At 44.1% G+C, this 17,306-nt stretch overlaps 1 protein-coding gene across 1 annotated transcript in view; it reads right to left on the bottom strand.

Annotated features, from left to right (window-relative positions):
• LOC126518710 (nose resistant to fluoxetine protein 6-like) overlaps positions 1 to 17,306 on the bottom strand; it is a 188,052-nt gene that overhangs the window by 45,214 nt on the left and 125,532 nt on the right. The window contains exons 7-9 of the mRNA XM_050168475.3: positions 16,932 to 17,025; positions 14,641 to 14,733; positions 5,750 to 5,915 (exon numbers count right to left, since the gene is read on the bottom strand). Coding sequence (XP_050024432.1) covers positions 5,750 to 5,915; positions 14,641 to 14,733; positions 16,932 to 17,025 — 353 coding nt within the window. The remainder of the gene's footprint in view (positions 1 to 5,749; positions 5,916 to 14,640; positions 14,734 to 16,931; positions 17,026 to 17,306) is intronic.

The raw sequence follows: 17,306 nt of genomic DNA, 5'->3' as shown, positions 1-17,306 counted from the left end.
CGTACATTGTATTCATCAGAAACAACAAATAGCGCTGTTCAAAGTCTGTCTGTATACCTAATAACGGCCGAGTACATATTCGTCTATTTTTGAAGCGCGGAGGTGGGACGACATAAATGACGATATGGACTATATGGAGTTGAACATGCTGCAATCATACCTAACACTTGGTGCTGGTAAGTTTCACGTCGGAGAGGCATCGGCAGTGGTGACAGACAATAATATGCCACATCCCTTTCACAGTAACGAACGTTCGTGACTTATCTATGGCGCACGTACGCGGCATACACGCGAGTTCCCGAGCACAAATGCGCTGTGGCATAAAGTGAACCTGCGTTACAACAAAGCGAAAAAAAGACGCTTTTCCCGCAAGAGCAAAGAAAGACACGGAAGCCTTTAGTTATGTAAGAAAGAGAAACCGGGAAAGAAAGGCAGAGACGCAAACTGCCCCCACGTCCACACTGCCACCCTGCACAGTGAGAACAGGATCACTGGATGAATGATGGAGGAGAAAACTGCGCGCGCAGCTGGACGTGAAATCTATGCCGGCTGCCATGGTGGCCACTTCAGGAACTGCATTGATGCGAGTGCCGCTTCCATAGCTAGCGACCGAGGTAAGCCGCAATCTAAGCACCCTTGGTGCAGTGAATGTCGTCGAGTCCAGGTGGCCTAACGCTGTCTCGAGGATAAGGCGACGGTCGTGTAAAGCAGCGGGAACAGAGATGTTCGAAGGACGCTCACGCCTGTGGATCAAATGTGTGTAGCCCCTTGAAATAAGCAACCAAGAAGCCTTTTGTGAGTGCTGCTCCCGTCCAGAAGAAACAAAATGTGGCACATCAGCGAGAGACAATTTGTTGTAGCTGCAGCTTCGGATAGATATAGAATACACAGCTCGAGAGATAGCGGTAATTACAGTCAGTTCGTGTGACTTTAGCAGCCGGTGTACCGAGTTCTCTGGCAGCGTCTACTCTACCTAGACAAAAGGTGTCAAATGTGTCCAAGTACCATCCTGGGATGACTGCGTGCCACGCGCATACAAATATGCCGCGTGACCTGGAAGCCTCCAAAAACCAAAGTTGTGTCTTTTATCAAGAGCACAATTGTGAGGCTCTCAAAAGTTCGGATAATAACAGTTCATAATTTTCATACCAGAATGTGGAAGTCTAATTTTTAATCGCGTAAGGCTGTCCATTTTTCGGCGGTCTCCACATGTGGACAGACGGCCGGCAAGCTCAACGCCGTTGATGTTATGTGAGACACTGTCAAGTTCGGAAAGATTCGATGCGCTTTGTAGAGGATCACAAGGAAGAAGACAGGAGAGGCGTAAGCTAACAACTGAGGTTTATTCGAGGGAAATACTTACATATCAAATCATGCCAGCGCACGCGCAATCTTTCCAAATACAATGAACCAACTTGCCCAGCAACGCATTCTGCTAAACTGTCAAGTTTGTATTGTCTAACTTAGCCAGCCAGATAATGGCGCCAGAGCATGTGGGCGAAACTACGTCTGTGTAATTATGCATGAAGTGTCCATACGCCGCTTGCAGCACAGGTAATCTCAGGCGCATTGTATGCTGTGCGAGACACAACAAGGAAAGGAACTAGTCTTGCCGAGAGTGAGTAGTTATTCGCTAGAGAACATGAGGATCTGCCGTGAGACGAGAAAATCTTGCGCGGTATCTCTTCATTAGCAAGGAAAGTAGATAAATGGGTGCTTTGCCTTTAGGAGATCGCTAACGTTGCATTCTCGAGAGTGGGCGCTTGTCGTAGTCTTTGGCAATGCCTATCATAGCAGCCGTTATTGCGCACCGAGCGAACGTGCACGAGTCCCGATAGCCGGGTCAATGTCAAGAGTGAAAAGATTGGACTTTCACGTTTCTTACAACACTGGAAAGCTCTGCCATAAAATGTGATAACGAGCATAAAATTGCGCACAAATGCGGTACCGAATTGACTGGCATAAACCATGTTTTAGCGACAAAGAAGTTGGCCAGGAAGGAGGTCCTGCTTGTCTGGTATGCTTATAAGAAATCAATAATTTGCTCCTTCGCTTTCTCTTTTCCCTTTTCTTCCCTTTCCCATTCCCCAACGCTGAGCCTAGAACAATGTAGTTCAGGCCGACCTCTTAGCTTTTCACCCATAATGAATCTCTCTCCCTCTAAGAGAGTGATCGTCAATCGACCATCGAGAAACAATGAGTCCTGTCACATTATTTGACTTCCCTTACGGCTATCATGGTCTTGGCAGTAAACGCCACAAGCGCCCACCTTTCAAAATAGATACGCTGGCCTCATTGGCCGAGAGAGTGTGACATCAACGTGGCAGCCCGTTGAGGTGGTGCGCGCACCTGAAGAAGAGGTAAAGCAGAGGTTTAGAGGCAGATATTGTCTTGGCGTATCGAAAACTGCAATGTGAAAGAGAAAGTCCTTGAAAGTCCGATGAGGACAAGTTTCAGTAATGTGGTGCTGATGGCATGCCTTAGTCAGGAGGTTCACTAGAACTATCCGCAATATCCACAAAGAAGCCGTGATTGCTCAAGTACTTATCCACTTGAACATTGGCACACCAGTTCACACAGGTTTTGGCGTGGTCCAGTAACATAGAATCAAAATGGAAAGTAGAGAGAGAGATTTATTATGATGATGCAAAAAATAAGAGGTCCGCCTTGATTGAAGTTTTGACCTACAACACGGAATTCTAGAAGGCAAATGCAAGTAAAAAGAGAAAGAGAAAACAGTGGTCATCATGAGGACGAATGCACTGGTTCTAATGAACCAAAACAGCAAAGTCCATTAGGAAACTCAAATGGAGATTATTTCGGGCAGCAATATCTCGACATCTTTTATGGTACTTCGCCGACGGGAATGGGCTGGTCAGAGTCCCAAGACAAATGTTCCCAATAAAGGTAGATTGCTGAAATTTTACCTATGCTGTGCTACTGATTGTCTTTCCAGTTTGTGCCGCAGGCACATGCACAATGCTTAAGTTAAATATACAAAAACACGCAACTCTATATTCGAGAAGGTGCACGGTTGATTTCTCAGTGCTTCCACTTGCATTGTTTTTGCAGAATAATATCATTATGAACAAATTAATTAAATAAATGTATTAAAATAAAAGCTCCTAACGTATATCTATACAGGCATATTTTACTTTTACTCACAGGTGTTGATGTGTTGTTTTATTTGTTTTATATGTGTTATTATTTTTATTACCCAGTACGTTACAATAGGTGAACATAGCTCGGCCACTCTCCCAGTCACATCAGGGGTGCCCCAAGGTAGTGTCTTGGGGCCTTTACTGTTTTTAATGTATATAAAGGACATTGTTAAAACCTTAACTCCTGGTGTGCAAATTAGACTGTTTGCCGATGATTGTATTTTGTACAGTGATATAACTTGTCAGAATGATCAGACTGCCCTCGAAAAGAATTTAAATAACATATTAAAGTGGTGTAATGAATGGGGTATGTTTATTAACGCTGATAAATCCGTATTTCTTCGTGTTACTCGTAAAAAAAGCCCACTAACTTTTTTCTTATACGCTAGGTTATTCAGCTCTGCGTGAAACTAACAATTACAATTACTTAGGTGTTACTTTGACTTCCACATTCTCATGTAACATGCACATTAATGATATTTGTTCTTCTGCTTTCCGCAAACTCTGTTTCCTAAGACACAAACTGAAAAATGCCCCTCTTAATGTGAAATTACTGTGTTATTTTACATTTATTAGACAAAAGTTAGAGTATGCATGTATATCATGGGATCCTTACACTAAATCAAATATCGTGCGTCTTGAAAAAATAGAAAGAAAGGCAGTCAGGTTTATATTTAATAAATTCGCAAGACTGGACTCTCCCTCTAAAATTATGACAGAAAACTCCATACCGACTCTTGAATCACGCCGAAAACTGCTAAGACTTGAATTCCTTTCCCTTCATCTCAACAACAGGCTTGAAATTAAACCATCGACTTATATAACGCCTGCGATAACACGGCAAACAAGACAGCATCATCCGGATTCACTAACACCCTATTATGCTCGAACTGACACGTTTAAATTTTATTTTTTTCCCAGAACAGTATCAGACTGGAACGTTAGTTTACAGACACAGTGTGACTAAAATTTGTACAAATTTGTATTTGTTTGTTCTTAATTTGTTCTCTTTTGTTTGTATACGTTCTATTGCCCCTCTGCTTGGACCGAAAGGTCTGCAGTATGTACTAAATAAATAAATAAAATAAATAAATATACTGCTAAAATATTTCTTCAATATAGGTTGATAACTGTAATTGCGCTTACTTTTTTTTTCCGAATCGGCTGTTGTGAAGTATTTTGTTCTTATTTGCACTAATACAAGCTAAATATATTTATACCCCCTTCTAGCCACTCCCTATGCATCTAAACGTATTTTCTCTATTCTGTCATATAAATAGAAAGAATAAAATTGAATTGTATTACAGCACACACACATATATGTATAGTACCTTACTTACACAGCTGCTTGCACTGATTTCCGTGGGGCCTTCCTGTACAAGGAGTGCTTCAAAGAAAACAATGCCACTACCAGCAGTTATAACAGCTCCGTTTATGCGCATCGAACGCTTGCAGTCATTGTGTGTCGTGCGGCTCCACAGAGTATTGAAGCTATCTCGCACGGTAGTAAACGTTGAAGAAACCAAGCTACAGAGTAGGAGCTCACGGCTCTGTGTCAGAATCATGGCTCCTCTTCAGATTGGCACTATTTGGGGCGTATGCGCGAAACGTTCAAAAGAAGAAAACTGACCGCTGTACTACGTAGAGGTGCACAAGAAAAGGCAGAAAAAAAGGTAAAATAGGCGCACGCGATCGCTCAGCGCCAAGGAGAAGCTCTCGGCGCTATGCCGCAAAGTTAGCAAGGAAGGCCCCAGAAAAGTAAACTGTGTGAAAAAAAAAAAACAGAACACTTTTTGTTGACTGCGCCTACGCAGTCGTTTTAAAATTCCGTTCACGTGGGAGCGTTGCTAAGTTGACCAAACAGGCCGATGCTTGAGCGACCGGCTGAGAGAGCATGCGTACTCATTAAAGGGTCATTACCCAGTCATTCAGCCTAGCACCGCAAGAAATGCGGCTGCCATCCTACCTTGCATAAATGCACAATATTAGGTAAATATAAAGAGAAAAAAGCACGTGAGATTTGCAAAGCATTTTTTATAAAATCGCACGGAAACTCATGACGCTGTTTCCCTGCATTGTTGGGAGATTATCTATTTGTTAAAAACGTGACAGCCTGCTTTGACGTCACACGTGGTGTGATTTTAATCCTATCCCTGCGAAGATACCGTGTTTGTGTTGGTCTTCTCCGCTGAGCCAGTGTTTTGTGTATATTACATTCCCCGCAATTAACCAGTGGCCCAGAGCACTAGTCTGTCATCATCACTTCGTCCCCTCCAAGCGATGTTTGTTCCCGTCCTAATGATGTACCAATCAGCACACTCCAGCACACTCCTAAAACTAGCATCATGTGTCCCTAAAATGCTCGACAACGTTTCCCCTTGCTTCTTAAATCTCATTACCGCTCTCATGCATTCTTGCTCGTTTCGCTTTCAGCACAGCTGCAACGTCTGAGGGCAATACTGCGCACTTACAGGACAACGCTTGTCCACCTTTTACAGCGCTTAAAAAAACTTTATACGTGACTGGTTTTCCACTACACCCTGAAGCTCAGTGTTAGGGAGCCAGGGAAAAGCTGACGCATAGCATACCGATTCCTCGTAGGAGTAGAAATTGTGTATGTTGAGCAGCACGGACCACCAGGAGCGGTGGCAGTTGCCAATGGCCCGTGCCACCTTCTCGTTCCAGATGGGACCAGACGCCAGCTCCGGAAGCAGAAACAGCACCGTCATGCAAACCGCAGCCACCGGCACCAACCTGTGAGAGCGCCTCCTTGCACTTTGCTGCTATGCAGTCTCTCCAATGATGGAAAAAGAGCAAAATATACAAAAGACTGCCCGCGCACTTGCAAACTGACCGCGTTTTCTGCGCGTTCTGTTCTTTGAATATTGTTCTTTCTTTATTTATTTATTTCCTTGAAGACCCCACGCGGGGGTATTACATAAGGGGTGGGATTACAACAATAGTTAAAACATTGTTAGTTAGGGTGAGAGAAGCGATGACACTTCTTCCGTGAATGCAGATGAACTGGTCATGGCAGCAATGTGGTAAGGAAGGCCGTTCCGGTCTACAACTTCAGGAGGGAAAAACAAGGACAAAATGTGACAGTGCGCGTTTTGGAGCGAGCGACACTTAATGAATGACCACTACGACGTGATGTTCCTGCCGGCGGTGAAATGTATGGTGCGATGGCGAGCGGACTGTAAAAAAAAATTGTGAAATAATGAGAAGCCGGCGATGCGACGGTGATACGAAAGACTTGGTAAACTGGAGTCTGCTTTTAAGGATGATACGGTGATGTCGTAAGAATATGCTGAGTCAATGAACCTGGCAGCGCGATTCTGAACGGCTTCAAGGGCGTCAATAAGGTAAATTTCATGCGGGCACCAGGTAGCAGAAGCGTATTCAAGTTAGGTCTGATGAACGATTTGTATGCTAGTAGTTTTACGTGGGGAGGAGCTTCTCGTAAGTGGCATTTAAAAAAACGAACTTTTTGTTAGCAGATGTTATAACGTTATCCACATGCGAACACCAGTCAAGGTCGTGAGAAATAGTGATGCCTAAGTATTGGAAACGTTTAACTCGTTCAATAGGCTTGTTTTCTAGTAGGATTAGCCAGTCATCACATGAATTTTCAATATTATTTAGGTCGTTCTGAAGCAATACTTGGTCACTGATGTTAGGTATGGTGCGGTAGACAGCACAATCATCAGCAAATACGCGGATGTAACTAGAGACATTAAGTGGTAGATCATTAATATATATTAAGAAAAGGAGGAGTCCTAGCACAGAGCCCTGTGGAACGCCTCATGTTACAGGAAGTGGGTTAGAAGCACCATTATTGATTTGCACAAACTGTGAGCGATTAGTAAGAAATCCTTGTATCCATCTTAGAACGTCAGGGAGAATATTCAACTGTGAAAGTGTTAGAATCAAGCGTTGGTGAGCTACTTTGTCAAAGGCTTTTGCGAAATCGAGGAAAATTTCGTCAGTCTGTGCATCAGAATCGAGGTTTGAAAGCAGATCACGAAGACAGATGGCCAACCTGGTTTCACAAGAAAATCGCTTGCGCAAACCATGCTGTGATGAATGAAAAAAATCGTTTCAGTCGAGAAAGTCCAATAATTGTGAGAAAATTACATGTGCCATGATTTTGCAAAGGACGCTTGTTCTGGAAATCAGGCGGTAGTTTAGTGGTGAGTTCCTATTGCGTGATTTGTATACCAGAACGACCTTGCTCATTTTCCATTTGATCGGTAGGTTACCTGTCGGTAATGATTGTGGAAACAGCAAGATTAAAAAGGAAGCAGAAAAATTTTAGCGTTTTATAGGAGATTTTTTCAGGGCCAACAGACGATGACATCTCGAGGTTTTCTGTTATGCTGCAGATACCGTTTGATGAAAAATTGATGGCAGGAATTTATGGCATGGCAGGAGCAGAAATGCTTTGAATGGGCGTATCGGATTCCATGGTGAAAACTGAAGAAAACGTTGTGTTAGAAATGTTAGCGCAGTCTGCGTCTGATAAAGGTTAACCCATTTCGTTTTAAATGCTGATAATACGGGGTGTGCGAGGATTAACGATGCGGCACAAATTTTTCCGGGTTACCGGTTATCATGCGGTGAAGGTCGTTCCGATAGAACGAGTGTTGATGTCTGCGGATAGCGTCCAACTAGACACGTTCAGACTCGTAGTATCTTTCCCAAGCGCGGGGGCTTGATTTCATTTTTGCAGATCGAAAAAGATGTTTCTATTTATTCTCGAGGGTTTTAAGTGTTTTGTTAAACTATGGCTGATGTCGGTTAGCGCGAACGGTTATAGTTAGAATGTACCTCTCTGCTTCGGCGTCAAGTTCATTCTGAAGGAGAGACCAGTTGTTTTCCACAGAGCGCAAATGAAAACTTGATTCGAAATTTTCATAAAAGCCGTGTAGTTCTTGATTCATTTGAGTGTAGTTGCCTTTGTCATAGAGGCGGATAGCCTTTTTGTAATAATGGTGTAAGCTGGGAATAAAGGTGAAGGTGGCATGGAATACTTTATGATCGCTAATTTTGCGGAGGTAGTTATTGGTTGACAGACTTTCGGGATGACTGGTTAGTATGAGATCTAAAATGTTCTCATTAGCCTGTGTTACGCATGTTGGTTTAGTTACTAACGGCGTTAAGTTAAAGTTAAGGCAGACGTCTAGGAATTCCTTAGCACCTACGTGGTTTGAACGTAGTTGCGCAGAAGGCCAGTCAATGTTTAGATACTTGAAAACTCCGAAGAGCAAAATACATGCATTCGAGTACTTTTTCGCTAAGTGAACCACGATATTGTTACGTCTGAGAGGAAAATCAGCAGGACTGTTCGGGGGCCGATAATACACACCGAGAAGCAGCAGCTCTGGATTACATTGAATTTTAGCCATATGATTTCTAATTCAGATGTTACGTCAATCACACAGTCGGATAGCTGCTCATTCACAGAAATAAGAATACCTCCCCCTCTAGACCTCTGCCTATCTTTGCGGATCACAGAAAACTTAGGAAAGTCGGTGAGGATTTCTACGTCAGAAACGTCATCAAAAAGCCATGTTTCGGTGAGTACGAGAAGATTACTTTCAGATGACGGCAGAAGGTTTGATATGATAATACATTTAGGAAGAGAACTGCGTATGTTAGAAAAAATGACTGATAAAGAAAAGGGCGGTTCAGGAATAGGTGTTGAACGTTGAACTGTCTGTCGGTTGTTGCGCTGTCGCGATAATTCCTTGACTTGTTGGGACGATTCGTCAAAAAAGAATCACTTGGGCCCGATATGCAAGGTTTTATATCGAAGTGAAAAAGGTACGGCTTTGCATATCTGATGTGCATATGTGATATGTGATTTGCTTTTCGCATATGGGTTGAGGTGCTTGCGTGCGGCATGAGTTTATTTGGAAAAATCTTCGCCATTGCTGAATGCTGTACCCTTCAACTTTCGGCGGTTTGCCAAAATTGCGTCTTTGTCTAAAAATTACAAAATCTAATGATAATGGGACGGTTTCGGCCGGGAATTTGGCGTCTAAGGCCAAATTCCCGTGCTCAGCAAAGTGAAGCGAACAGTGTTCGCTTCACTTTGCTGAGCACTTGTAGCTTGAGCCTTATTGGGGTATGAGCCACTGCATTTGTTTGATTGCTTACGGAGGTATGAAAATTAGGAGGTATGACATGGTATAAGCAATTGCGTACGGGGGAGTGATCCATTGCATTTTTGCTTTCTTGGGAGGTTATGAGCCATTGCTGATGATTTTAGATGCTTGTTATGCGCTTGTTCTTCATTTAAACGCACGCTGTTCTGCAGGCTGTATGCATGATTCCAATGAAAGTATGCACTGTTCGCTTAACTTTGCTGAGTGCTTGTAGCGTCTGCATTACGACAGGGATGAGCCATTGCAATTTCACTTCCTTGAGGGGGTACAAGCAATTGATGAGGATGATAATTTCTGCTCGCGGACGAACAAGAAAAATGCCGACCACCCAAAGGCTAACAGCTTCGCTGTAAAGTAGGACAGTACGTTTGTTACGTACCATATGGCTCTTCACGCGTTGCATACCTTTTGAGTGTCTTTGTAAAGAATGCGCAAGAAATTGCGTGACCACGCCCAGCAATAAGTTCTTCTTTTTAAGAGCATTGAAGTTCAGTATACTAGAACCTCTGCAATTTTTTTGGAACATTACTTTTGTCCAGTTTGACCTCCGGGCGTAATCGAGTGCTTGCACGCGTGTGACGCACAAAAAGGCCGTCTTTTATGCGAAGAGTATAGAAAGCGATGCATGCATTTTATTCTCTTTAGTATTGTTATAAGGCGCAGCGCTGTCGTAGAGGTAGAGCATCTACCTCACATGCAAGAGCACTGTGGTTCGAATCCCGGTGCCGCGCAATTTTCCACCGTGTTAAAAAAAATCCTCGTGTTAAAATTGCATAAACAGGCCTGCAGTGCGGCCTGATCCCGGTGACCAGAACCGGCAATGCACTCCCTCACCAGAGCAGGATTGGCCACCCTGGTGCAGTACTTCGCCACAACCTCCTATATGAATACAACAATAAAACCACGGCACTCAGTGCCCAGCAGCTGCGAAGCAACTGAGCACGGCGGTGGTCAGGCCTGTGACGCAGCAGATGGTGGTAAGAATCGCTGGGTCCGAACAGGCCGTCATTGGAATTTGAACCTGGCGACGTTTAACGCTAGAAAGTTATCTAGTGAGAGCAAGCTTAGCAATGCAATTGGGGGAATTAGCGGGCAGTAAATCGGATATAATAGGGCTAAGTGAGGTTAGGAGGACAAAAGACGCATATACGGTGCTAAAATGCGGGCACGTCCTGTGCTACCAGGGCTTGGTGGAGAGACGAGAATTACAAGTTGGATTCCTCATTCATAAGGATATAGCTAGTACCGTACATGAATTCTATAGCATTAACGAGAGGGTGGCAGGTCTTGATGTGAAACTTAATAACAGTTACCAATTGAAGGTCGTACAAGCCTACGCCCCTAAACCCAGCCAAGCTGATCAGGAAGTTGAAAGCTTCTACGAAGACGTGGAATCGGCGAGGGATAAAGTCAAAATACAGTATACTGATGGGCGACTTCTACGCCAGGGTAGGCAAGAGGCAGGCTGGAGACAAGTCAGTGGGGGAATATTGCATAGGCCCTAGGAATAGCAGGGGAGAGTTATTAGTATAGTTTCCGGAACAGAATAATATGCGGATAATGAATATCTTCTTCCGCAAGCGGGATAGCCGAAAGTGGACGTGGAGGAGCCCGAATGGCGAGACTAGAAATGAAACAGAACTTATACTCTGCGCTAACCCTGGCATTATATAATATGTGGACATGCTCGGCACGGTGCGCTACAGTGACGATAGGATGAGAAAAACTCGAATTAGCTTAGACCTGAAGAGGGAACGGAAGTAACTGGTACATCAGAAGCCGATCAATGAGTTAGCGGTAAGAGGGAAAATAGAGGAATTCCGGATCTAGCTACAGGTATTCGGCTTTAACTCAGGAAGGGGACCCTAGTCTTGAAGCAATGAACGACGACCTTATGGGTATCATAAAGGAGTGTACAATAGAAGTGGGTGGTAACTCCACTTGACAGGATACCAGTAAACTATCACAGGTGACGAAAGATCTGATCAAGAAACGCCAATGTATGAAAGTCTGTAACCCTAGATTTAGAATAGAACTGGCAAAACTTTCCAAGTTAGTCAACAAGCTTAAGACAGCTGACATATGAAGTATAATATGGATAGAATTGAACATACTCTCAGGAACGGAGGAAGCTTAAAAGCAGTGAAGAAGAAACAACAAATAGGCAAAAATCAGATGTATGCGTTAAGAGGCAAAGCCGGCAATATCATTACTAATATGGATGAGATAGTTGAAGTGGCTGAGGAGTTCTATAGTAATTTATACAGTACCAGTGGCACCCACGACGATAATGGAAGAGAGAATAGTCCAGAGGAATTTGATATCCCACAAGTAACGCTGAAAGAAGTAAAGAAAGCCTTGAGAGCTATGCAAAGACAGCTGGGGCGGATCAGGTAATAGCAGATTTGTTGAAGGATGGTGGGCAGAAGATTCCACAAGAACTGGCCACCATGTATACGCAATGCCTCATGATCTCGAGCGTACCGGAATCTTGGAAGAACCTTAAGAAAATCCGAATCCATAAGAAAGGGGACGCCAAAGACTTGAAAAATTATAGAACGATCAGCTTACTGTCCGTTGCCTACAAAGTATTTACTAAGGCAATCGCAAATAGAATCAGGAACACCTTAGACTTCTGTCAACCAAAGCACCATGCAGGATTTCGTAAATCCTACTCAACAATAGACCATATTCACACTATCAATCAGGAAATAGAGAAATGTGCGGAATATAACCAACCGTTATATATAGCTTTCATTGATTACGAGAAAGCGTTTGATTCAGTCGAAACCTCAGCAGTCATGGAGGCATTGCGCATTCAGGGTGTAGACGAACCGTATGTAAAGATACTGAAAGATATCTATGGCGGCTCCATAGCTACCGTAGTCCTCAATAAAGAAAGCAACAAAATCCCAATAAAGAAAGGCGTCAGGCAGGGAGATACGATCTCTCCAATGCTATTTACAGCGTGCTTACAGGAGCTATTCAGAGACCTGGATTGGGAAGAACTGGGCATAAGAGTTAATGGAGAATACGTTAGTAACTTGCGATTCGCTAATGATATTGCCTTGCTTAGTAACTCAGGGGACCAATTGCCATGCATGCTTACTGACCTGAAGAGGCAAAGCAGAAGGGTGGGTGTAAAAATTAATCTTCGAAAAACTAAAGTAATGTTTAACAGTCTCCGAAGAGAACAGCAGTTTGCGATAGGTTGCGAGGCACTGGAAGTGGTAAGGGAAAATGTCTACTTAGGGCAGGTAGTGATCACTTATCCGGATTATGAGACTGAAATAATCAGAAGAATAAGAATGGGCTTGGGTGCGTTTGGCAGGCATTCTCAGATCATGAACATCAGGTTGCCATTATCCCTCAAAACAAACGTTTATAACCGCTGTGTCTTACCAGTACTCACGTACGGGGCAGAAACCTGAACACTTACGAAAAGGGTTCTACTTAAATTGAGGACGACGCAGTGAGCTATGGAAAGAAGAATGATGGGTGTAACGTTACGGGATAAGAAAAGAGCAGATTCGGTGAGGGAACAAACGCGACTTAATCACATCTTAGTTGAAATCAAGAAAGAGAAATGGGCATGGGCAGGACATGTAATGAGGAGGGAAGATAACGAATGGTCATTACGGGTTACGGGCTGGATTCCAAGGGAAGGGAAGCGTAGCAGGGGTCTGGCAGAAAGTTAGGCGGGTGGATGAGATTAACAAGTTTGCTGGGACAACATGGCCACAATCGGTACATGACTGGGGTAGTTGGAGAAGTATGGGAGAGGCCTTTGCCCTGCAGTGGGCGTAACCAGGCTGATGATGATGATGATGATGATGCGCATCTTGTAACTGGCTTGAATGTGCCAAACGCTGCATTAAGGGATGCACATCAGCGATGACAACATAGTGTGTCCCATCGGCTGAAGAAGGCCGCGAGCAGAGTACGCTTGTCACTTTCCACTGTAAGCAAACTGAACGCCTTATGTGGAATCGTCCACCAGGACGACCTTCCGAACAGAGAACATGAAAACAGTTATCAGGTAGCCTTCACCAGCTGCATCACGAGGTTCGTTTGTGACATCCCACTGAGCTGTGGCCAATTCTATGTGGGGCAGACCGGGCCTTGCCTCGACTATCGCCTTCAAGAGCCTTGCACTGTCGGTCATGCGGGTGCACGGCAAAACAGGCCCGGCGATAAGCGCAAGATCATCGAGGCATTTACGACTGTCCAGCGCGGCGCTTCGTGCCTCAGCATGTCATTCATTCAACTACTCGATAAGGAGGTTGAGTGCCTACAATATTACGTCTTCCTCTCCCGCGTACAAATAATCCCCTAGTCACTAATGTAATAAGTTTTCGGCCCGTGCTTTGTTTTTTTTCATCTTCGGCAACGTTTTTCTCTACTATATATTTCGCCATTGCGCAATAAACATTACTTGGGGGCTGTCGTCCCTTCCCTTATTCTTATGTCCCGTTTACGCGCAGTTTGCTGTATTATGCCTGGTTACGCGTTAGCTTAGTTAAACGTTAGCAGATGTGTCCCGGTGTATGGTTGCACCAGGTGAGTACTATTTGTACACTGCCTCTTGCTTCGTTGCCTCTACCTATTTCCCATCCTATCTGAAGGCCGAAAATGGTAACGTCGAGCAACTTTTCTCACGACCCCTGCGTCATGTCTCATTTTACGTTCAATCACTATACATGGGAAGCCAAAACCTTGAGTTAGGCAAGTCTCTTGTTCCGTGATGGCATAAGGAATGAGCGTTTCTGACGAAAGAAAGAGTGATATGGAAAACGAATGCATGCAATGTAATGTAGGGAAGGTGATGGGTGACACTACTATAGCTGCATTCAAGTCTAGTGACGTATTTTAAATTAGCATAAGTAATTTGGAGATATTATTACCGCTTTATTTATAGGAAGTGTTATTTTGAAAACGTTTCTTCTGGTTTTTTCATTTGCAAGCTAGACAACTATTTTACAGTCCAAGTGGTCCTCAATGTAAAACCGCCAACTGTGAATCATATTTCTGCAAGAAGAAACAGAAAACGCTTTCACTACATAAACATTTTTTTCTTCCTTCTGTTATTCCTATTTTCGTAACTTCGAAGTCACCGCTATCCAGAAAACCCGGTAAATGTTGTCGTGAAAAAGGCTACGTTAAACCCAACAGCTTCCCGTGAGAGGAATTACTTCTAAGCCACACATACGCATATTTCTGAATTGTAGACTGAAAATGTCTTTCAATTTCTCTAGGCTATGTCGTCCTTTTTATGTGGGTGCCTTAGATGTAGAGCCTGCGTTACTGACCTCCAGTAACGAGCCAGAAGTTTACCAAGAAAGTCAACGACGGGTGCCGTCCTGACGGGGATCTTGCACTGGTTGAAAGTGAGGAGGAATCCACTGGAAAGAAAAAAGCCAGAATAACCTGACCACCAGAAACCACTGATTTGCTTATACTGTTACGACATAGCGTACTATCGTTCCTAAATCTGGGTGCATAGGGAACGGCACCATTCTCAGCTATTATTATTTCCACACCTAAGATATGCTATCTAGAAGTGTACTCCCATATCATTACCGCGGTATACGGGTCGTCTAGCAAAAATCTAAAGTCGCGGGATATGAATTTCAACATACGGTATGCCACAATATCTACTTTCATGACAAGTAGGGGATATATTCATTTCTTTAATGTATTTTCGATTCATCGCGTAAGAACAGCCCGAAGAACATTAAAAACCTTCGGGGCCAGCCTAGAGAAACGGAGCCAGACTTAATGACGTTCACTTAAGTACGTGATGCCTTTCAACAAGTTGTCTCTGTTCTATACGAAAGCGTCTCTGGATTCCTTACGATCTTTCACCTAGGTCAGATCTGGAAAGGACAATTACGGTCTTGCACTTTGCGACTACCATTGCCGTATAACGCAAATAATTTGGACTGAATGAACTAGTAGATATGCCTATTTTGTTCACATGCCATTTCACGTCCTGGAGCGCTATAACGTAAAACTATTCGAAACGTTTCTATTCCGATTCTGCAATCAGCCCTCCGCGATTGGCCGAAAACCTTTTTGTGCCAGCCGCACTTCGCCTGTCTGTCACGCGACGTCACGAAAACCGCGATAGCTCCCCGTCTGATATGACGTGCACACACTGATTGGACCGAACAAAAGAAAAATAGTCATTTCTGATTCGACGGCTGTTCGCCCTTAGCCCGCGGCTATTGGTCAAACGTTTTCGGACAGCACATACTTCGCCTGCCTGTCACGCGACATTACAAAGCTGCGAAAACTCACCTCGTCGAAGGGCGTGCAGGCGTTAAAGATGCATTAATATGCCGAATAAAAGATGGCTGCCGCCGACGATTGCTCAGGCACTGGCTGCTCGCAAGTGTCGGAGAGCATTTGCGTAGAATAAAACCTTTTGCGTGGCCGTGTAGCGTTTTCGAGCATTTTCGGCACGTTTACGACCTGCCAACCCTTCTTTGCTGAGGATGCGTTTTAGCGGCATTTCTAACCTTGCGTTGCATTCCGTCGCATGTCGCCGCGATTTTCGACCAGCCACCGCAAGCTATGTAAGGGAAAGCGGACCAATCGCAGACGCCGGCACTACCCTCTTCATTCGGCTATCGATTTTCAACGCACTGGCTCGGCCCCATCCCTCTCCACTTGAGCGTGCTCTTCACTTCTTGTCTGCCAATTAGATAAGACAAGCCGCTCAGTGTAGGCAATGTTATTCGTTTTCAAAGACAAGAAAAGTAACGTTCTATAAACGGGGAGAGAGTTTGATTGGCCTGTTTAGACAACCCAGTGGGTCACCGCCCGATGCTTGCGGCGGTGGTTATGCAATTTTGACGCCAGGAGATTGGAATAAAAACGTATTGGAATAGTTTTACGTAATAAGGCCCCTGCTTGCTAGACTGCTGAAGTAGATAGCATGTACCAACAAGCCATCCTCGATACACTCGTGAGAAAAATAACAACGTCCAAACTTTATTTAACCTGTCGCTGCAGCTAAGGGGCTATGCCGCTGCACTGATGCAAAGGAGACCACATGTTTGATGACCCCACCTCCCCCGCTCCCCTAATTACTGCGTGTCTCAAAGCCAATCTGTTGATTTGGGTCGCTAAACTCATTCAAGTAATCAGCAAACACTTATCTGCACGAAGTGTTTTTTTTTTTTGTGTATGCTGGATATTATTCAAAAAGCAGAGCACTCTCAGGTAGCACACTCGCGACACTAAATTACGCGTACGAATACGAATGCGAGCCCAATATAATGGAGTCGAAGAAATGCAAACTTCAAGAGAACAGACTAGTTGGTACTGCATAAATTGAGGCAAAGCGCAAAATAGGGCGTAGCAGAACAGAAGGGAACGAAGACATAGCGATGTGTCTTCGTTCCCTTCTGTTGTCCTACGTCCTATTTTGCGCTTTGTCTCAAGAAATGCAAACGTGTCTCTTTCTTTCTGTCTGTCAGTGGATGACAATATCGCGACACTCAGAAAATCTAGAGGCGCTAGCTTCCGGCGTTATGCAATGTAGTTGAAGTAGAAGGCTGTCGAAGGTAACCCGTGACGGTGTTAAACAGCTTACCTAAGAAAAAAGAATGAGTCGACACAGAGGAATGAGTTGATCACGGGCTGGAACAGCACATTTCCAGCCATACTCAGAATGTTATTTCCAGAGCCTGCGCATGAAAAAAAAAAGTCGCACAATACAAGAGGGGGAGGCACTTGTTTTCAATTGTTTCCATCCGAATCACGTAAGAAAGGAAATTGAAAATTTCCATTGTTTTTATATTTTCAAAGGGTCAAGAGAATTCGTACAGTGTAAAGAGAATGGTCCTTTGCAAGTGTGTCCCCAGGCTTACTGAAATGTTCTTTGTCTCGGCAAGGGCCAACATTTGATGGTTGGCCCCTGTTGGGTGTCCAAGTTGTTAAAAGGGACACACCAACACGGGAAGTTTTC

The sequence above is a fragment of the Dermacentor andersoni genome, chromosome 1 (assembly GCF_023375885.2).
Source record: "Dermacentor andersoni chromosome 1, qqDerAnde1_hic_scaffold, whole genome shotgun sequence".
In the NCBI taxonomy this organism is placed as follows: domain Eukaryota; kingdom Metazoa; phylum Arthropoda; class Arachnida; order Ixodida; family Ixodidae; genus Dermacentor; species Dermacentor andersoni.
The sequence above is the reverse complement of the archived record's forward strand: the minus strand, read 5'-3'. Positions and strand labels throughout refer to the sequence as shown.